Source organism: Crinia signifera, chromosome 2 (assembly GCF_055691185.1).
Source record: "Crinia signifera chromosome 2, ASM5569118v1, whole genome shotgun sequence".
Classification (NCBI taxonomy): domain Eukaryota; kingdom Metazoa; phylum Chordata; class Amphibia; order Anura; family Myobatrachidae; genus Crinia; species Crinia signifera.
The window spans coordinates 124,606,525-124,622,927 of record NC_139218.1 but is presented as its reverse complement, the minus strand read 5'-3'; the positions used below and the strand labels follow the sequence as shown (position 1 = coordinate 124,622,927).

The 16,403-nt window shown below is 46.9% G+C and overlaps 1 protein-coding gene across 2 annotated transcripts in view; it reads left to right on the top strand.

Moving 5' to 3' along the window:
* The window catches only part of MOV10 (Mov10 RNA helicase), a 119,431-nt gene that overhangs the window by 23,303 nt on the left and 79,725 nt on the right, over nt 1–16,403 (top strand). For both annotated transcript variants that reach the window (XM_083172784.1, XM_083172785.1), the window contains exons 2-4: nt 3,867–3,963; nt 12,752–12,900; nt 14,622–14,860. In XM_083172784.1, the coding sequence (XP_083028910.1) occupies nt 3,867–3,963; nt 12,752–12,900; nt 14,622–14,860 (485 nt within the window). The remainder of the gene's footprint in view (nt 1–3,866; nt 3,964–12,751; nt 12,901–14,621; nt 14,861–16,403) is intronic.

Here is a 16,403-nt window from a genome sequence, read left to right as displayed (position 1 = left end):
GTAAAAGAAATTTAGCTTTTTAGTATTCACATGTGTTTCAACTCCATTTTCCCCATTGTTACTTTCTATATTTGTTTGTAAGCTAGTCCTCAATTGGTTTTAACATCACAATAATGTAGTATATACATTACTGTGTATCCTAATTGTGTGATGATCACCTCTATTGGAAAGTATCTATAGATTGTAAGCTTGCGAGCAGGGCCCTCCTACATTTTGACTGTCTGTAAATACCCTGTTTCGTTGTATCACTGTCTCCTTTGTAAAGCGCAACAGAACATGCTGCGCTATATAAGAAACTGTTAATAAATAAATTTACTTTGCTCAGCCACTTACTGAGAATGGTAATATAGGCCAGAAAAGAGACCTTATTTTTAACAAAATACCAGCCCGTCAAAATAATGGAACAACCAACATATAAGAAATGTCAGTGCCACCAGCTGTGAGCGTCCAAACAGAGCAACACTTGATTTGTTATATTGTACACCATCTGTGTGCATAACAGTGAAATTCCTCCCACAGAGTTGAGGCGCAGCGTTTGCCTTTTACTTTAAAGAATTCAGTTATATATTGGATGGGTTGCTAAGACAGGCACAGAATGTAAAGGAAATTTGTTTAGGACATAGCAGCTCTGTTAAAGGCTAATTGTTTGCAAATTTGATAGTTTACATCAGCTAATTCATGTTTGTATTTTTCTGAGACCATATTTAAAACCTGATTACAGATTGAATAATTATATATTTAACCCCTGTGCTGCTTTCTCTCCTCTGTGCGAAGCTCATTTTTCCCACTATGCAATCTGCAGCATTAATTATCACTCTACAGATTTCTGTGAAATTTCTTCCATTATGCTGTTCGTGCAAAGCAACAGTAGACAAAATGTTAAAGAAACTGACAGTTTTATCATTCATAACACTTTGAGCACAGCTAAACAGTAGGAAAGAGTTTGGTAAAATGTGTAAAACAAAACTTGTATGGGCCTTATCTGCGGTGAATACTGCTGCATCTAACGCAGGGGGCAGCTCTTGCGATAAGAGCTGTCCCTTGCGATGCGGCGCCAGCACTGGACTTCCGAGTCTGTGACCCGGGAGTCCATCTGCGCATGCGCAGAGTGACGCGCCGGCCGCAGGGCATGCTGGGAGGGATCCGTGAGGGATCCCTCAAACAGCGCTGCGGTAAGAAGCCCATAGGCTTCTGCAAGGAATCGCCAGCTTTTGCTGCTGATTCCCTCCGCAGTGCTGCCGCTGCGGAAGAACAACACAGCATACAGAAATGCGGTAAAAACCCTGATAACTGTTTTTTTTCCGCATTTCTGTGTTAGAGAATCGCCCCCCCTAGTGTCAGATGTACCAGGCTTGAAAAGTGATAAACCACCAGCCAATCAGCTCTTTACTGCCATGTCACGGGCTGTGTTTGAAAAATGACAGGTAGGCTGATTGGTTGGTGCTTTATCACTCTCCATTTGAGCAAGTTGCAAGGCTCAGTACATCTCGTCCCTAATGTGTACCCAGATTAAATAAGCCCTTCGTTTATTCTACCTCCTATTATCAGGGTGTATTGATATAGTTTTCTGATATCCTTGATGAACACTAACCTACCCCCAATGAGGCGATTTGGGGTTATCATGGGAAGTCTGTAATGCAGCAAGAAGTGACATTTTTTTTTTTTTTACTGCTGGTTTTTAGACCACTTTCATATAGTACATTGGCTAACCTTGACACTCCAGCTGTTTTTGAACTACACATCCCAGCATGCACTGCTACAGCTTTGCTATTTGGCCATGCTAAAAATTATGTAGGGCATGCTGGGATGTGTAGTTCAACAACAGCTGGAGTGTCAAGGTTAGCCATCACTGATATAGTAGTTCAGCCTAGATTAGCAAGTGTGCTTCTATTTGTTATCCAAGTCTGCCTTTTGTGCATTTAGACGAGGAAGCTATAAGCAAGGGAAGTTTCCTGGGTAAAAATAGCTTGATGATCAACAAGAGTGATTAATGCTGGAGTTTCCTATAACTCCCATTGTACTGTTGCTGTGTAGATTTTTAACTTTGAGCAATTTTCAAGTTCATGTAAGCTCAAAAAGGTTAAAGGCCCATACGCACTGGGAGATTTTGAGCTGAAAGCCAATCAAAACACCAAGTTTGGGAGGCTTTCAGCTCAAAGCCACCCAGTGTGTACGGCCCGGGGATGAGTGGTGCTGCACGCTCCCGCGCCATCGCCAAGGAAGCCACTCATCTTCTGGTATTACCAGCAGATGAGAGGCTTTGTGGATGGCTTTGCATAGTGCTGCGCTATGCAAAGCCATCCACCCCCTGCTGACAGCGCTGGGCAGGGGGGAAAGCCTCTCCAGTGTGTCTGCACTGAACAGCTTTCCCCCCAGCGATGACAGCGGTCATCGCTGTCCATACATGCTGGGCATAATTGCACCATAATTAGACCTTAAGGCTCATACACACTAGAAGATATGAAAAACAAAAGATATTGGTGAACAATTCCCCTTGAGCTGATCGTGAAATATATTGTGCATAAATACTGAAAAATTTAATGAAAGACAAAAGATACTGGCACCAATCTTCCAAGACACCCCAGTGACTGAACATTGACAATGCGCGGGGAAGCTCATTGTTAACGATATTAGGCATACACACTAGAAGATATTGTCATCGATACAGTTCAGAAGTGTAGTATGGGCTTTTAGAGCAATGGTTCCCAAACTGTGTGCCTAGGCACCCTGGGGTGCCTCAGGACCCTTGCAGGGGGTGCCTTGGGTTGGTGGACCAGGATCAATTCATATTATTTATGGGCCATGTTACAGGCAAAACCAGTGCTGGTGGCTGCCAATCATAACATACAGTATGTAGACAAATAACCGCAAACCCTGTCCCTCTTTACATCGCTGATATTAAATTATACATTGTGTTTATATGTTTTCCTGAATTTCTCAATAATAAACATTTGGCCAAGGGGTGCCTTGAAAACATTTTGATGCTCTAAGGAGCCATGATTCAGAAAGTTTGGGAATCGCTGGGTTAGTGATAATCCAGTGATCGGAGACCTTGGCCTAGATTTGCAAAGCAGCGGCTATTGCAAACAGCAGGCTGGGGATGAAAATATAAACTCGCACTCAGTTTACAGCCTGGCATGCTTTTCATATTGAAAAATATATTCTATAAAATATATTGGGAATGAGCTGTAAGTGGAGCTTTTTGGATTGGGCATGGGACCAGTGCACGGGTGACGTTGGACAGAGGGCATATATGCTGGTGGGGAGTAACAGTTGGGGGGCAGTTGAGACTGACTTGACTGACCAGGAGCTGTGCATGGAGGGCCTCCTTGGCAGAACATTGCTAAGCAGGTAAGGGGGAGAATGGCCTATTTTATTTATATATATATATATATTGTCTTTGGTAGAATACTCGCTAAAAGGTAGTGATCACTTTCCTATCACCACAGGCCATCAAAACCTAGCCAGTGTTTCTTACTGGAAATATCCGGAGCATCCAGCTGACAGCAGATATCTCATATAGCTTAGTAGCCAAGGAAGAGCAAGTGATGCATCGAATGCAGAATTACTGTATAAAATATATTGCATGAAATCTAGGCGCAGAGGAATCGCATGTGATGATTCAGCCTAGTGTTTGGAGCCATTTAACCCATTTCTGCAATCCCTGCCTATGTCGCTCTGCCTGCTGGAATCCCCCATGTTAAGAGTATGGTGAAATCTTGATACCAGTAATAGAGGAAGGCAAAGTGTTATTTAAATGTTTACCGTCAACTATAAGGTTAAAGCTATATATTTAGTATGTTCTATTTGAAAATGTTGTAGTTGGCACTCATGTATGTGTTCTTTATCACTTTTTTTTTATTCAGGCATGATGATGATCTCCCAAACTTTTCTTCTGTAATGTATGGTCTTAAATCGTCCGGAAAAGCTGTAGTAAAGAAGAACAACATTCGCATTGATCAGGTGTGTGTGTCTTTAGGTGCCCGTACAATTATTGTATACGGTACTTGTTTCCTAGCACAGCCACAATCTTTGGGATCGTGTACCTTAAGTTAATGTACACGATCCCCGCGATGGACCCGATTTCCTTTGAAATCAGGTCCATTTTGCCGGCAAAGGAAAAATCGGGGGCATCGCGTCGGTCGGGACCATTAACGTTGGTCCCGACGCGATGCCCCCGATTTTGCCATAGGCTTCAATGTTAAAATATTTTTTAACATTGAAATCGGGAGCATCGCGTCGGTCTTGTGCCATTATAATGGCACAAGATGAGATGGACTTGATTAAGTCCATCTCACATAGGAAAAAATGTGAAATGGGCCAATATGACCCATTTCACATTATATATGGCCCCGTCGTCACCCCACGATAGACGCCAACCCGAAGCGTGGCGAGCGCAGCGGTGCGCGTCCTCCGACCTTTTCATTCCCCTACTATCCACGTCGGCGTGGAGTTGAGAATATATAGTGTGGCGAACGCACGCGTATACCTGTGAAGTTATACGCGTCCCCTCGCGGGGCTCGCTACGCTTCGGGCTCGGTGGCTCGCTGCGCTCGCCACACTATATATTCTCAACTCCACGCCAAGGTGGATAGAAGGGGAATGAAAAGGTCAGAGGATGCGCACCGCCGCCCCTCGCGGGCTCGCTGCGCTCGCCACGCTTCGGGTTGGCGTCTATCGTGTGGTGGGGTTCACGGGGTTAAATTTGGGTATCTAGGGACCCTATTCACATTTGATTCAATTAAAAAAATCGGGTCGGTCGACGCGATTTTTCCGACCCGACCACCCCGATGGAAATCGGTGTGGCCGTGCTAGGAAACAAGTACCTTGTATACAATTTGGACTAGATTGCATTGCATAGGTTTTGCAATGCAATGCAATGAGATGAGATCCAGTACAAAAAGTATTTGCAGCACATACTTTTTTGTGCTGTGCGATGAAATGTGTGACGGGAGCGCGCATCTCATTGCACCCAGCAATTGTACCATGTATGGGCACCTTTTCTCTACATCAGTTGTTATTTAATTTTTCTGACTAATGATATTTTGATGTTGGTCAATTAGGGGGTTATTCTGGTTCAATCACAAAGGCAAATTCATTTTCTAATGGACAAAACCAAGTGCACTGCAGGTGGGGCAGATGTAAAATGTGGAGATAATTAGATTTGGGTGAGTCATTTTGTTTCTGTGCAGGGTAAATACTGGCTGCTTTATTTTTACACTGCAATATAGATCTCACTTTGAAGTAAAACCCCACCCAAATCTAATTCTCGCTGCACAAGTTACATATGCCTCCCCCCCTACCCACCCCTGCAAGTGCTCATAAATTTACCTTTGTGGGTGAACCCGAATAACCCCTTCAACATCTTCACCAAAAGCAGAGTAGAGACTAGATCCCCTTCAGTTTTGATTACAGGATATGATGTTCAATGAGGGCGGAAGTTGTTAGATGCCCTTACAATGTTTTTTATTTTATATGTAATTCACCTAGGTGTAGGTTATTTTGTTTTATTTTAGCTGCATTGTACCCTTGCGGGCTCACACGGTACTCTCCTCTAATCTAGCTACAGTACACACAGACATCCTGAAGCATTTCATATCCACATTCTAATCTGGTTATCACCCCTCCAGTCCTAACCTCTTTTTCTGCATGTTTAAAATGTGCTGCTTCTTATTTTGTAGTTGTAATTTCCTTTTCAGGGTCCATGGGTCCCACAGGGGACATCGGGGTTCGAGGCACCAATCAGTGAAGCTTTTAATGTTTTCCCAGGATGCCCGGGCCCTCTCCCCTACAGCCCCGCCTCCAGGCTCATCTAGCCAGTTTTTGTTTGGTGCCTGCAGGAAGCAGACGCACCTGTTGTCAGCGGGGGTTACCTCACTGAGGTAACCCCACAAAGCTATTTTTTATTTTTACTTTTTAAATCTGGCGCCTCGGCGGCTGAGGCTGCTCACCGCCGTCAGTCACTGACGGCGGAGCGAGCGGCCGCATCACCCTCCCGGCGCCGGCTCCATCCAATGACGTCATGTCACGGAGGACCTTGGCGGGGAAGACCGCGACGCCTAGCACCGCCGTCGGTTTCCCCCGGGCAGCGTGGCTGGAACAGAGGGCAGGTAAGGCTCCACCTGGAGCGCAAATCGCTGCTGTACCGCGCTAGCGTGGGAGACGCACGCGGTAGCTGGCGTGGGTACAGGCTTCGACCCGGGACCCCACTAGACCACCGGGGAATAGCGCAGACCGGGGCATTATTGGCTACAACATCCCCGGTGGGGGAAGTCCAGCAAGGGGAGGCGGCGTCGGGTCTGCAGCCCCTCCCCCGGCTTTGGCGCCATTCTCACCAGAGATCTGCCGTCCCATTAGCCGTGACTTTGGTGCCCGCCCCCCCTCTCTCGGACAGGCGCCATTTCTGCAGCAGCACTTCCAGAGAGCGGGCACACTTCTCCCCTGTGAAATCGCCTACAGGTTCAGTAGCCACTTTCACAGCCACCCTTATTCCCACTTTTCTCCATAGAGTCAAGCGGTTGACACAGGGTGAGGTAGTCTATTCCTGACTATAGTGTGTGTGTGTGTGTGTGTGTGTGTGTGTGTGACTTGTGCTAGATTTTCATTGCTTCTGTCCAGTGATCTGTCCCTTCACCTCTGATATTGAGGCAATACCTCATTGGTGACAACACTCAGTGATATCACTCTAGGTTTCCCTTAAGTGAATTATCCTATTGTGCACTGTCAGCTCTCCTTGTCAGTGTGTTTGTTACACCATGTCTAAAAGAGGGCGTCAGCAGACAGAATCTCCTCAGCTCTTGTCCTGCAAGGGCTGTGCTGCAGGCCTGTCTGATATGGATGTTGTTCAGGATGGCCTGTGTGTCAACTGCATATCCCCTGCGCAGTCCACCGACACAGTACAACAACCCCCATGGGCAGCTTTCCAACAATTGCTGGGTACTCTTGTGGATCGCTTGCCCGCCACTGTTGCTCCCCCTGTAGTCCAGCCCCCTCCACCTTGGGTGGATGCCCAGTCGACCACGGTGCAGACCTTGCAACAGACTACGGTGGCTATGCAAAAGCTGCTGCCCCAGACCGTACAGCCCAGTAGATCCCTGTTGACTCCGTTGCTGGCAGATACACGGGATTATTATTATTATTATAATTTTATTTATAAGGCGCCACAAGTGTTTCGCAGCGCCGTACAAAGGAACAATACAGGGAGACAAAACTTGGCATAACCTTGAATAAATAACAAAAATACAGTACAAATAAAGAGCCCCACAGATCAATACACATTACAGCTTAAATGTAAGTAGTGAGGACCCAATCAACATACAACCAGAGGCTTGAGGCCAATGATGGAGATGAGTATGAAGATGGTCAGAGTGTTGGAGTAAAGGAGAGCTGTGAGTGAAATGTGAAGAGAAGTGGGCTTTGACAACAGGAGGGAAGAGGGCCCTACTCGGAGGAGCTTACAATCTAGTAGGAAGGGGAGACAGACAGATTACAAGAGGTGCAAGCGAGGGGGTGGTGGTTAGATAGCAGGATGTAAACAGGCAAGGGGACGGAGAACCAGCTGGTTTATGCAGTGGAAGGGTACGCTTTGATGAATAGGTGAGTTTTCAGTGCCCGTTTGAAGCTTTGCAAGGTCGGGGAGAGTCTAATGGAGCGAGGGAGTGCGTTCCACTGAAGGGGTGCAGCACGGGCAAAGTCCTGTACTCTAGCATGGGAAGCAGTGATCAGGGTGGAGGAGAGACGACAGTCGTCAGCTGACCGTAGAGGGCGGGAGGGTGTATGAATGGAGATGAGGTTAGAGATATATGGAGCAATGGAATTAGAGATGGCCCTGTATGTGAGTGTGAGGTGTTTGAAGAGGATTCTGTAGGGGAATGGAAGCCAGTGCAGATTTTGTTGAAGGGGAGTAGCAGAGTTAGAGCGGCGGGAGAGGAAGATAAGCCTGGCTGCAGCATTGAGGACAGATTGGAGAGGAGCTAGTTGGGATTGAGCGAGGCCAGTGAGAAGAGCATTACAGTAGTCAAGCCGTGAGATGACTGAGTGGATGATCAGCTTAGTTGCACTCTGTGAGAGAAAGTGCCTGATGCGAGCAATGTTGCGTAACTGGAACCGGCAAGAATGGGCCAGGGCTTGGATGTGGGGTGCAAAGGAGAGGGAGGAGTCAAGAGTGACACCCAGGCAGCGGAGTTGGGGAACAGGGGAGATGATGGTGTTGTTAACAGTGATAGAGATATTAGTAGGGGGCATAGCTCTGGGTGGGGGAAAGACACTGATACTGATGATGGTGGCGATGGGGATGACACTGATACTGATGATGGTGGCGATCGGGGAGATGATGTCGACAATGCAGGTGATGACATCAACTTGGATGATGATCAGGATGACCCCATGCCCGTGGACACTCCTGCCGCTCATGCAGAGACTGCTGATGTGGCAGCCCTGATACATGCTATTAAAGAGGTTTTATTATATGACCCTGAGGAGCCTGAACCTGTCGCTAAGACAAAAGATGTCTTTAAAAGGCAAAAGGTCCTTAAGGCCCAGTTCCCACATTCTGATTACCTAACAGAAATTAGGACTAATCAGTGGGAGGAGTTAGGCAAAAAGGCCAGCATTCCACGGAGGGTTTTAAACAAATACCCCCTCCCACCAGAGGATTGCAAACCATGGGAAATACCACCCTCAGTGGATCCCCATGTTACAAGACTGGTAAAGCCATCGGTGCTACCTGTTTCATCTGGATCCAATCTAGGAGACCAGACTGACAGGCGCCTGGAACAGGCTCTTAAAGCCACTTTTTCCTACTCTGGCGCAGTTCAAAGGCCTACTATAGCGGCTACTTGGGCAGCTAAAGCCATTCTCCCGTGGGTTCAAACCTTGGAGGAGGAGCTTACGCAGGATGCATCTGAGGATGCTAAACTGTGTATCCTCCATATCAAACAAGCAGCTTCCTATATAATGGACACCATGTCGGATGCTGGCATACTAGCAGCCAAGGCCTCAGCTAGTTCTGTGCTAGCACGCCGCATCATTTGAGTCCAAAAAGACCCTGGAGTTACTACCCTTTAAGGGTGAAACTCTTTTCGGAGAGGAACTTAATAAAATAGTAGCCTCTCTGGCGGCAGCCAAGACTGCATGCCTCCCAACGGCTCTTCCTCAGAAGTCTAGGCCTGCCTTTCGGTCCTTTCGTCCACAGGGCAAGGCCAGAGGTCAAACTTTTACAAAGCCTTCCCCCTCCCGTAAACCTGGTAAGGCAAAACCAAAGCAGGCTTGGGCTGCTAGACAGGCCCCAAACAAGCCTGACAAGCCTTCCGCATGACGGGGCGGGCCTCCCGCAGGGAGAGCCCCAGGTGGGAGGCAGACTTCTTCTCTTCTCCCAACGGTGGCTGTCCACGACAAAGGACACCTGGGTGAGGGAAGTGGTGTCTCGGGGCTACTCCATTTCTTTCAAAAGGACGCCACCCAAAAAGTTATTTTGCACAGGCCTCCCGCACGATCCTGTAAAAGCAGGCCACCTGCAAAGGATTTTGCAGTCCCTGCTACGGTCTCAGGTTATTGTCCCCGTACGTACACACCAGAAAGGACAGGGGTTTTACTCAACACTCTTTCTGGTCCCAAAACAAAGCGGGACATTCAGACCCATTCTGAACTTAAAGGCGCTAAACAAGTCAGTCAGAGTGTCCAAGTTCAGAATGGAAACGTTGAGATCAATAATCCTGGCGCTGGAGGCTGGGGATTACATGGTGTCCCTGGACATTCGGGATGCGAACCTACATGTCCCCATCCTCCCAGCGCACCAAAAGTACCTGAGGTTCGCCATCCTACACAGGCACTTTCAATTCAGGCCTCTGCCTTTTGGACTGGCCACTGCCCCAAGGATCTTCACGAAGATCATGGCGGTAATGGCCTCGCTCTTACACCAGCAGGGCATTCGGGTGTTCCCTTACTTAGACGACCTCTTGCTGGTGGCGAAGTCGCCAGACATCCTCCTGTCGCACCTGCAGACGACAATTACAACTTTACAGGACCACGGGTGGCTCCTGAACTGGGAAAAGTCCACCCTGCTTCCTTCGCAACGCATGCTGCACCTGGGAGCTCTTCTGGACACCAAGGCCCTCCGGCTCTTTCTTCCAGCGGACAAAAGTGCTGCCTTACACCAGCACATTCGCAAATTCCTCCCCAGCCCACGGGTCACAGTTCATTGGGCGATTAAATTCTAGGTCGGATGGTGTCCTCTTTCGACATGGTCGAGGCGTGGGCCCAGTTCCACTTTCGCCCTCTTTAGAGTCTCATATTGAAGAGGTGGGACGGTCTGACCCAGCATATCAGGACTACCTCCTTCCAACTTACTCAGGAAGTCCGGGAGTCCCTCCAGTGGTGGCTACTCTCGCAGCACCTGTCGACAGGCCGACCATTCTGGTTCGCCGAATGGCTGGTCCTCACAACCGACGCCAGCTTGCGAGGCTGGGGAGCGGTAGTAGGATCCCAGTCCTTGCAAGGCGTATGGACAGTGCAGGAGTCCAGGCTGTCCATAAACGTTCTGGAATTGAGGGCAGCGTACAACGCGCTACTCGGAGCAAGGGACCTGATCCAGGGCAAACCAGTACAGATCCGTGGCGGCCCTACAGGAAGTTTCCAGAATTCTTTTGTGGGCGGAACAAAATCTCCCACTCTCAGCTGCCTTCATCCCGGGTGTCCTGAACTGGGAAGCAGACTTCCTGAGCCGTCAGGACATTCATCCGGGGGAGTGGTCTCTCCACCCAGAGGTCTTTGCCACTCTGACAGACAGTTGGGGCGTGCCGGACGTGGATCTCATGGCGTCCAGGCACAACCGCAAAGTGGAAAGGTTCGGCTCCAGGACAAGGGATCCTCTAGCCGACTTCACAGACGTTCTCACAGTTCCATGGAGATTTCATCTCCCGTACGTATTCCCTCCAGTCAATATGATCCCAAGGATCATCAGGAAATTCAAAGTGGAACGCGGGAATCTGATATTGATAGCCCCATTTTGGCCACGCATCCCGTTGCCATCTCTAAAGGATCTGTTGTCCCAGGGCCCCTGCCTACACCCTGATCCTCAGCGCCTGTCTTTGACGGTGTGGCGCTTGAAACTACCTTACTGAGACAGAAGGGTTTTTCCTCAAGAGTGGCTAGGACTATGATTCAGGCACGTAAACCATCGTCGTCCAGAATCTACTATCGGATTTGGCACACATTTTTTTTCTTGGTGTACTTCCAGAAAGTACAATCCCAAAGTCTTTAAAATAGCCAGGATCCTGGCTTTCCTGCAGAAAGGCCTAGATATGGGACTGAGGCTGGCATTGTTAAAAGTCCAGGTTTCAGCCCTGTCGGTCTAGTTCCAAAGGAAAATTGCGCTTCTACCAGATGTCCGCACTTTCTTTCAAGGAGTACTACATGTGCAGCCGCCATATACTCCTCCTACCATGCCTTGGGACCTTACGTTAGTATTGCAGGCATTGACTAAGCCACCTTTTGAGCCCTTACACTCAGTGGATCTTAAGTGGCTTACGGTTAAAACGTTTTTTCTCCTGGCAATTTCATCAGCTAGGAGGGTTTCTGATCTTTCGGCCCTGTCCTGGAAACCTCCCTTCCTTATCTTCCATGCGGATAGGGCGGTGCTGAGAACCAAACCGTCACACCTCCCTAAGGTCGTTTCCAGGTTCCATCTGAATCGGGAAATAGTGGTTCCGGCCTTTACATCTGAAAATTTATCCCAGCAGGAACGCCTTCTGGATGTAGTCAGGGCTCTGACTACATATGTGGAACGTACCAGAGCAGTCAGGAAATCTGACTCTCTTTTTGTACTGTACGGGTTTCACAAAAAGGGCTGGCCTGCCACGAAGCAGACCATTGCCCGCTGGATTCGTATGGCCATCCATCAAGTGTATCAACAGGCAAAGTTACCTATCCCTGTGTCAATCAAAGCACATTCTACCAGAGCGGTTGGTCCGTCTTGGGCGGCAAGCAGAGGAGCTTCTGCCGAACAACTGTGCAAGGCTGCAACGTGGTCATCTGTCCATACTTTCACCAGATTTTATGCTTTTGACACGTTCGCCTCCCAGGATGCTTCCTTTGGTCGTCGGGTTCTTCTGGTACCTCAGGCACATTCCCTCCCTTGAATATACGGCTTGTGACATCCCCGATGTCCCCTGTGGGACCCATGGACCCTGAAAAGGAAAAGGAGAGTTATGGTAGACCTACCTTTGTTAACTCCCTTTCCTTGAAGTCCATGGGAACCACAGGGCGCCCTCCCTTTAATTTGCTACTGAGGTATCCCTAGAAGTGGTATTATCGTTATGTGACCTGTAATGACCATATTTTGCTCATGTTAACTCTTATGTATGTATGAGTCTATGGGCATGTGTGCCTCCTGTCCTTCTCTCCTCTCCGCTTCCTGCTTACGGCTTGTTACTAAAAACTGGCTAGATGAGCCTGGAGGCGGGGCTGTAGGGGAGAGGGCCCGGGCATCCTGGGAAAACATTAAAAGCTTCGCTGATTGGTGCCTCGGACCCCCTGGATCCGCCTACAACCCCGATGTCCCCTGTGGTTCCCATGGACTTCAAGGAAAGGGAGTTAACAAAGGTAGGTCTACCATAACTCTCCTTATCTTTTTACTGTCCTGAACGTAGTTGAGTGTGTCCCACATCTGATCAGAAATAGGTTGTGAATGTATTTTTGGTTGAAAATAAATTTTTGTTTTGTCTATTGTGAAGTAACCGATTTCCATTTATAGGTTGTTAGGAGAAGATCGGCATTAATTGACCAATATGAGACTATACGGAGAGGTCAGGAACCCATGTATAGTCCACAATCTGAAGATGATGAACACTATTTTTCTAGGACACAAGCACGAAAAAGGATTCACTGGATAAAACAAAACAGGTGCTGATTATACTGTAACCTATAATTAAAATAAACCTTTTTATTTTCTTCTCCATATTCTTGTGTGATCTCCATGATCCCACATCCACCTGCCTTATCTCTGACCTACTACTGCAGGGGGACAGATGTAAATGTGCAGAGAGAATTAGATTCAGGTGAGCTATTTTGTTTCTGTCCAGGGAAAATACTGACTGCTTTATTTTTACACTGCAATAAAGATCTCACTTTGAAGTAACCCCACCCAAATCTAACTCCCTCCGCCCACCTGCAGTGCACATGGTTTTGTCCATTTGAGAAGGAATTTGGCAGAAGGATTGAACCAGAATAACCCCCTATATATCCATTTTATTCTCTAGGCTTGTTGCCCGATATCGCACAAGCTGCCTGTGACCTTTTGGCTAGTACCAAGATTCGTCTCCTCCTCTTGTGATTTCAATAGCACCATTTTCTGTATCTCGATGCTTCTTAATAATAATTTTTATTTTTTTCAAAGAGGGTCATTAACCTTTTTGTCCATACGAACGGTGTACAGCCTTTACTTTGGCACCCACATGTCAAGTCACTTTGCCTTTTGCTTGAAGATGAATATGCAGGGAAGCTTATAGAATAAGGGGATGGTACTAAATGAGATGTTCATGTTCTTTGTGTAGTAGAGGTTGAGCAGAGATGCTTATATTATAGAAAGGCAGTGAAAATATGGGAAATGGGCATCCAACATTAGGGGCCAAATGCAATACCTAATATTTGAGACCAATAAACAGACAATATTATTATGCAACACTATAGACTAAGCTGGCCACACACCTAAAGCTGTATCTGTCCAAATCTGGTAATGGATGGAAGCATATGAGAATCGAACCTTTGCTCCCAAACACTGGAAAACAGGCAAATTTGTTAAATCCAGTTAATTTAACTACTATTTCATCTGAACAATCATTTTTATCCATGTCCCAGCATTTGGGAGTGAATGGTTGACTGTCCTAAGCTCCCATACTTTTCCAGTTTTTTTTTTTTTTGTTTTTTTACACCAGACAGGTTAGACAAACCCGTTGGTTTATACCCAGGTTTAATTGTTTTAAAGCACGGGTACCAATCAACTAATCGGTCTTGAGGTGTGTACACACCAGGCAATATAATGAGCGATTGCTCCTTTTTTGTCCTTTTGAGTGATTATCAGTCACTATATTGCCCAGTGTGTAGGCTATGCCCGACATAATGATGTGCGCTCTGCCGGTTGTTACCGACCCCTCCCCACTTTTGTCCTGTACAAATGAGGGAGCACCTTAAGCAGGGCCCAGCATGGCCCCACACCCCCCTGCTGGCATAAGCAAATATGTACGCACTTGCCAATGCTGGGTACCTGCGCCTGGCAGCCTGGGCGCAAGCACACAATGTGCACGGGCAATTAAATTCCCCAGAGCTCTAGGACACAAGATATCTTTTGTGAAAACTAAAAGATTTCTTCAGTGGCCACATCCAGCAGTGTGCTGCTGTTGACTAAATAGTCCGGAGTTTACTGCATGTACAGACATCAAAGGACATCGCTAACGACCTGTGTAAGCTTGAATCATTAATGATCTAGTAAGTACTGTACAAGATATAACCCCAAGGAGTGGGGCTATATCCTACCACCCTAGACTACTTCAATTTCCGCACATATATTATGTAAACGTTGGTATTCTAAAGCACAAAGTGCTTTTCTTTTGTATTTTCATTTTTAGGCAGGAATTCATCTCTGACAAAAATGGTGTTCAGATTAGATCTGTACATGATCTCTCAGATGGCCGAATAAGATTTCCTCTACCACCACAAGAGCCACAGATGTTCCCCATTACTATTAAGAATACATCTAATAATTCAGTGACTTTTGTTCAGTACAAACTTCTGCGTCGGATGTACACGTTCTCATTCCACGATGACTATAACGTTACAGCCGATAACCCCATAAAATTGCATCCAGGTGAGGAGTGTTTTGCTGTATAACTACTTTTAAATTGTTTGTGCATGTGATCTATATTATATATTGGGTGTGTATTTAATCCATGTTTTATCATTTGGAAACTATAATATAATTGTTTTTATTGCTTTATTTATGCAAATAATTTTATTACCATATATACTCCAGTATAAACTGACCCAAATATAAGCCAAGGCACCTAATTTTACCCCAAAAACTCTCCCCAGGCCGGATCTCCTCTCTGTCCCCAGCATGAATCTCCACAGCAACGCAGGGTTCCAGCACCCCAGCGCCGGGTGTGCTCCTCTCACTCCCCGGGTCTCTGCAGCAGTGCAGGGTTCCAAGCACCAAGAGCTTCTCACTCCATTCCTTGTAGGTCCGTGTCCCACAATGCTGCACTTCCGGCAGTGACAGCTCTGTCCTCCCTTCTCCCCAATGTGACCCTAACTCCAATATAAGCCGAGGGTATGATTTTTCAGCATAAAAATGTGCTTAAAAACGGCTTATATTTGAGTATATACGGTATATATGTCAACTTTTTGTCTTTTTCTGTTGGTCTTGGCCAATTTGGAGTTAGTGACCCTGGTCTCAAACAGCTGACAGATTATAAGCACAGCCGTGTATTTTTCAGCATGTTTGACTTCAAAATTTGGAGTGGCACAACTATGGAGTACTTAAAATTGGTTCAGCTCTTAATTTTTATTTATGGTAAAAGTAGCAGGGCAAAACCAGTGCTAGTGGAAGCCAATCATAAAATGTGGATTCAAGAAAGCTTGGGAAACCCTGAGGCTAGGTTACAGTAAAGGTCTTCTTAAACCACTATGAACAAAATGCAATGAAGCTGCTTCCTTTTTTTTTATTATTATTAACAGAAATGAATATGGGGGGGGGGGGCGCTTTATTAGCGCTGTATGCTTTTTAGCAGTACACCTTTTTTAGCCTAGTTGTTACTTGCAGCTAGGTGGGTATAACTGGATATACATACGTACGTATCATAGACATTTTAGGAGGTATTGTGGGCTATTCACAGGTAAGTTTGTGCAGAGATTGATTTCTTTGCACCAAGTATAATGACTTTTCGACGCAATGCGTGGGCACGCAGTCGGATGTCGCATCGATAGATATTCTGTGCTGCACATAATATCTACCGAATTGTAGGAGCAGTCGCATGTGGTTTTTAACCACATGCAATCGCTCAAATACAATCCGTGGGTGGGGAGCGGAGGGGACGCATTCAGCGGTGTGGGATTTGGGGCCCTAGGGACCGCTGGCGGCATACCTGCATCTCGTATCAAGGGGTGGCGGAGTAGTGTAGCGCTAGCAGTTGCGCTTGCGGGAGTCAATGGTGGTGGGAGAATTGTTTAAAACACTGGGCTGCCCTGTGATTGGTTGAGCTCTCTCAACCAATCACAGGGCAGCCCAGTGTTTTAAACATATGTACCGCCACCGCTGATGCCCGCAAGCATACACTACTCCGCCGCCCTCTTCCAGCACCCGATGTGCCATCGGAAGATGGCATGTGACATCGGGTGCTGACTTTTGCACC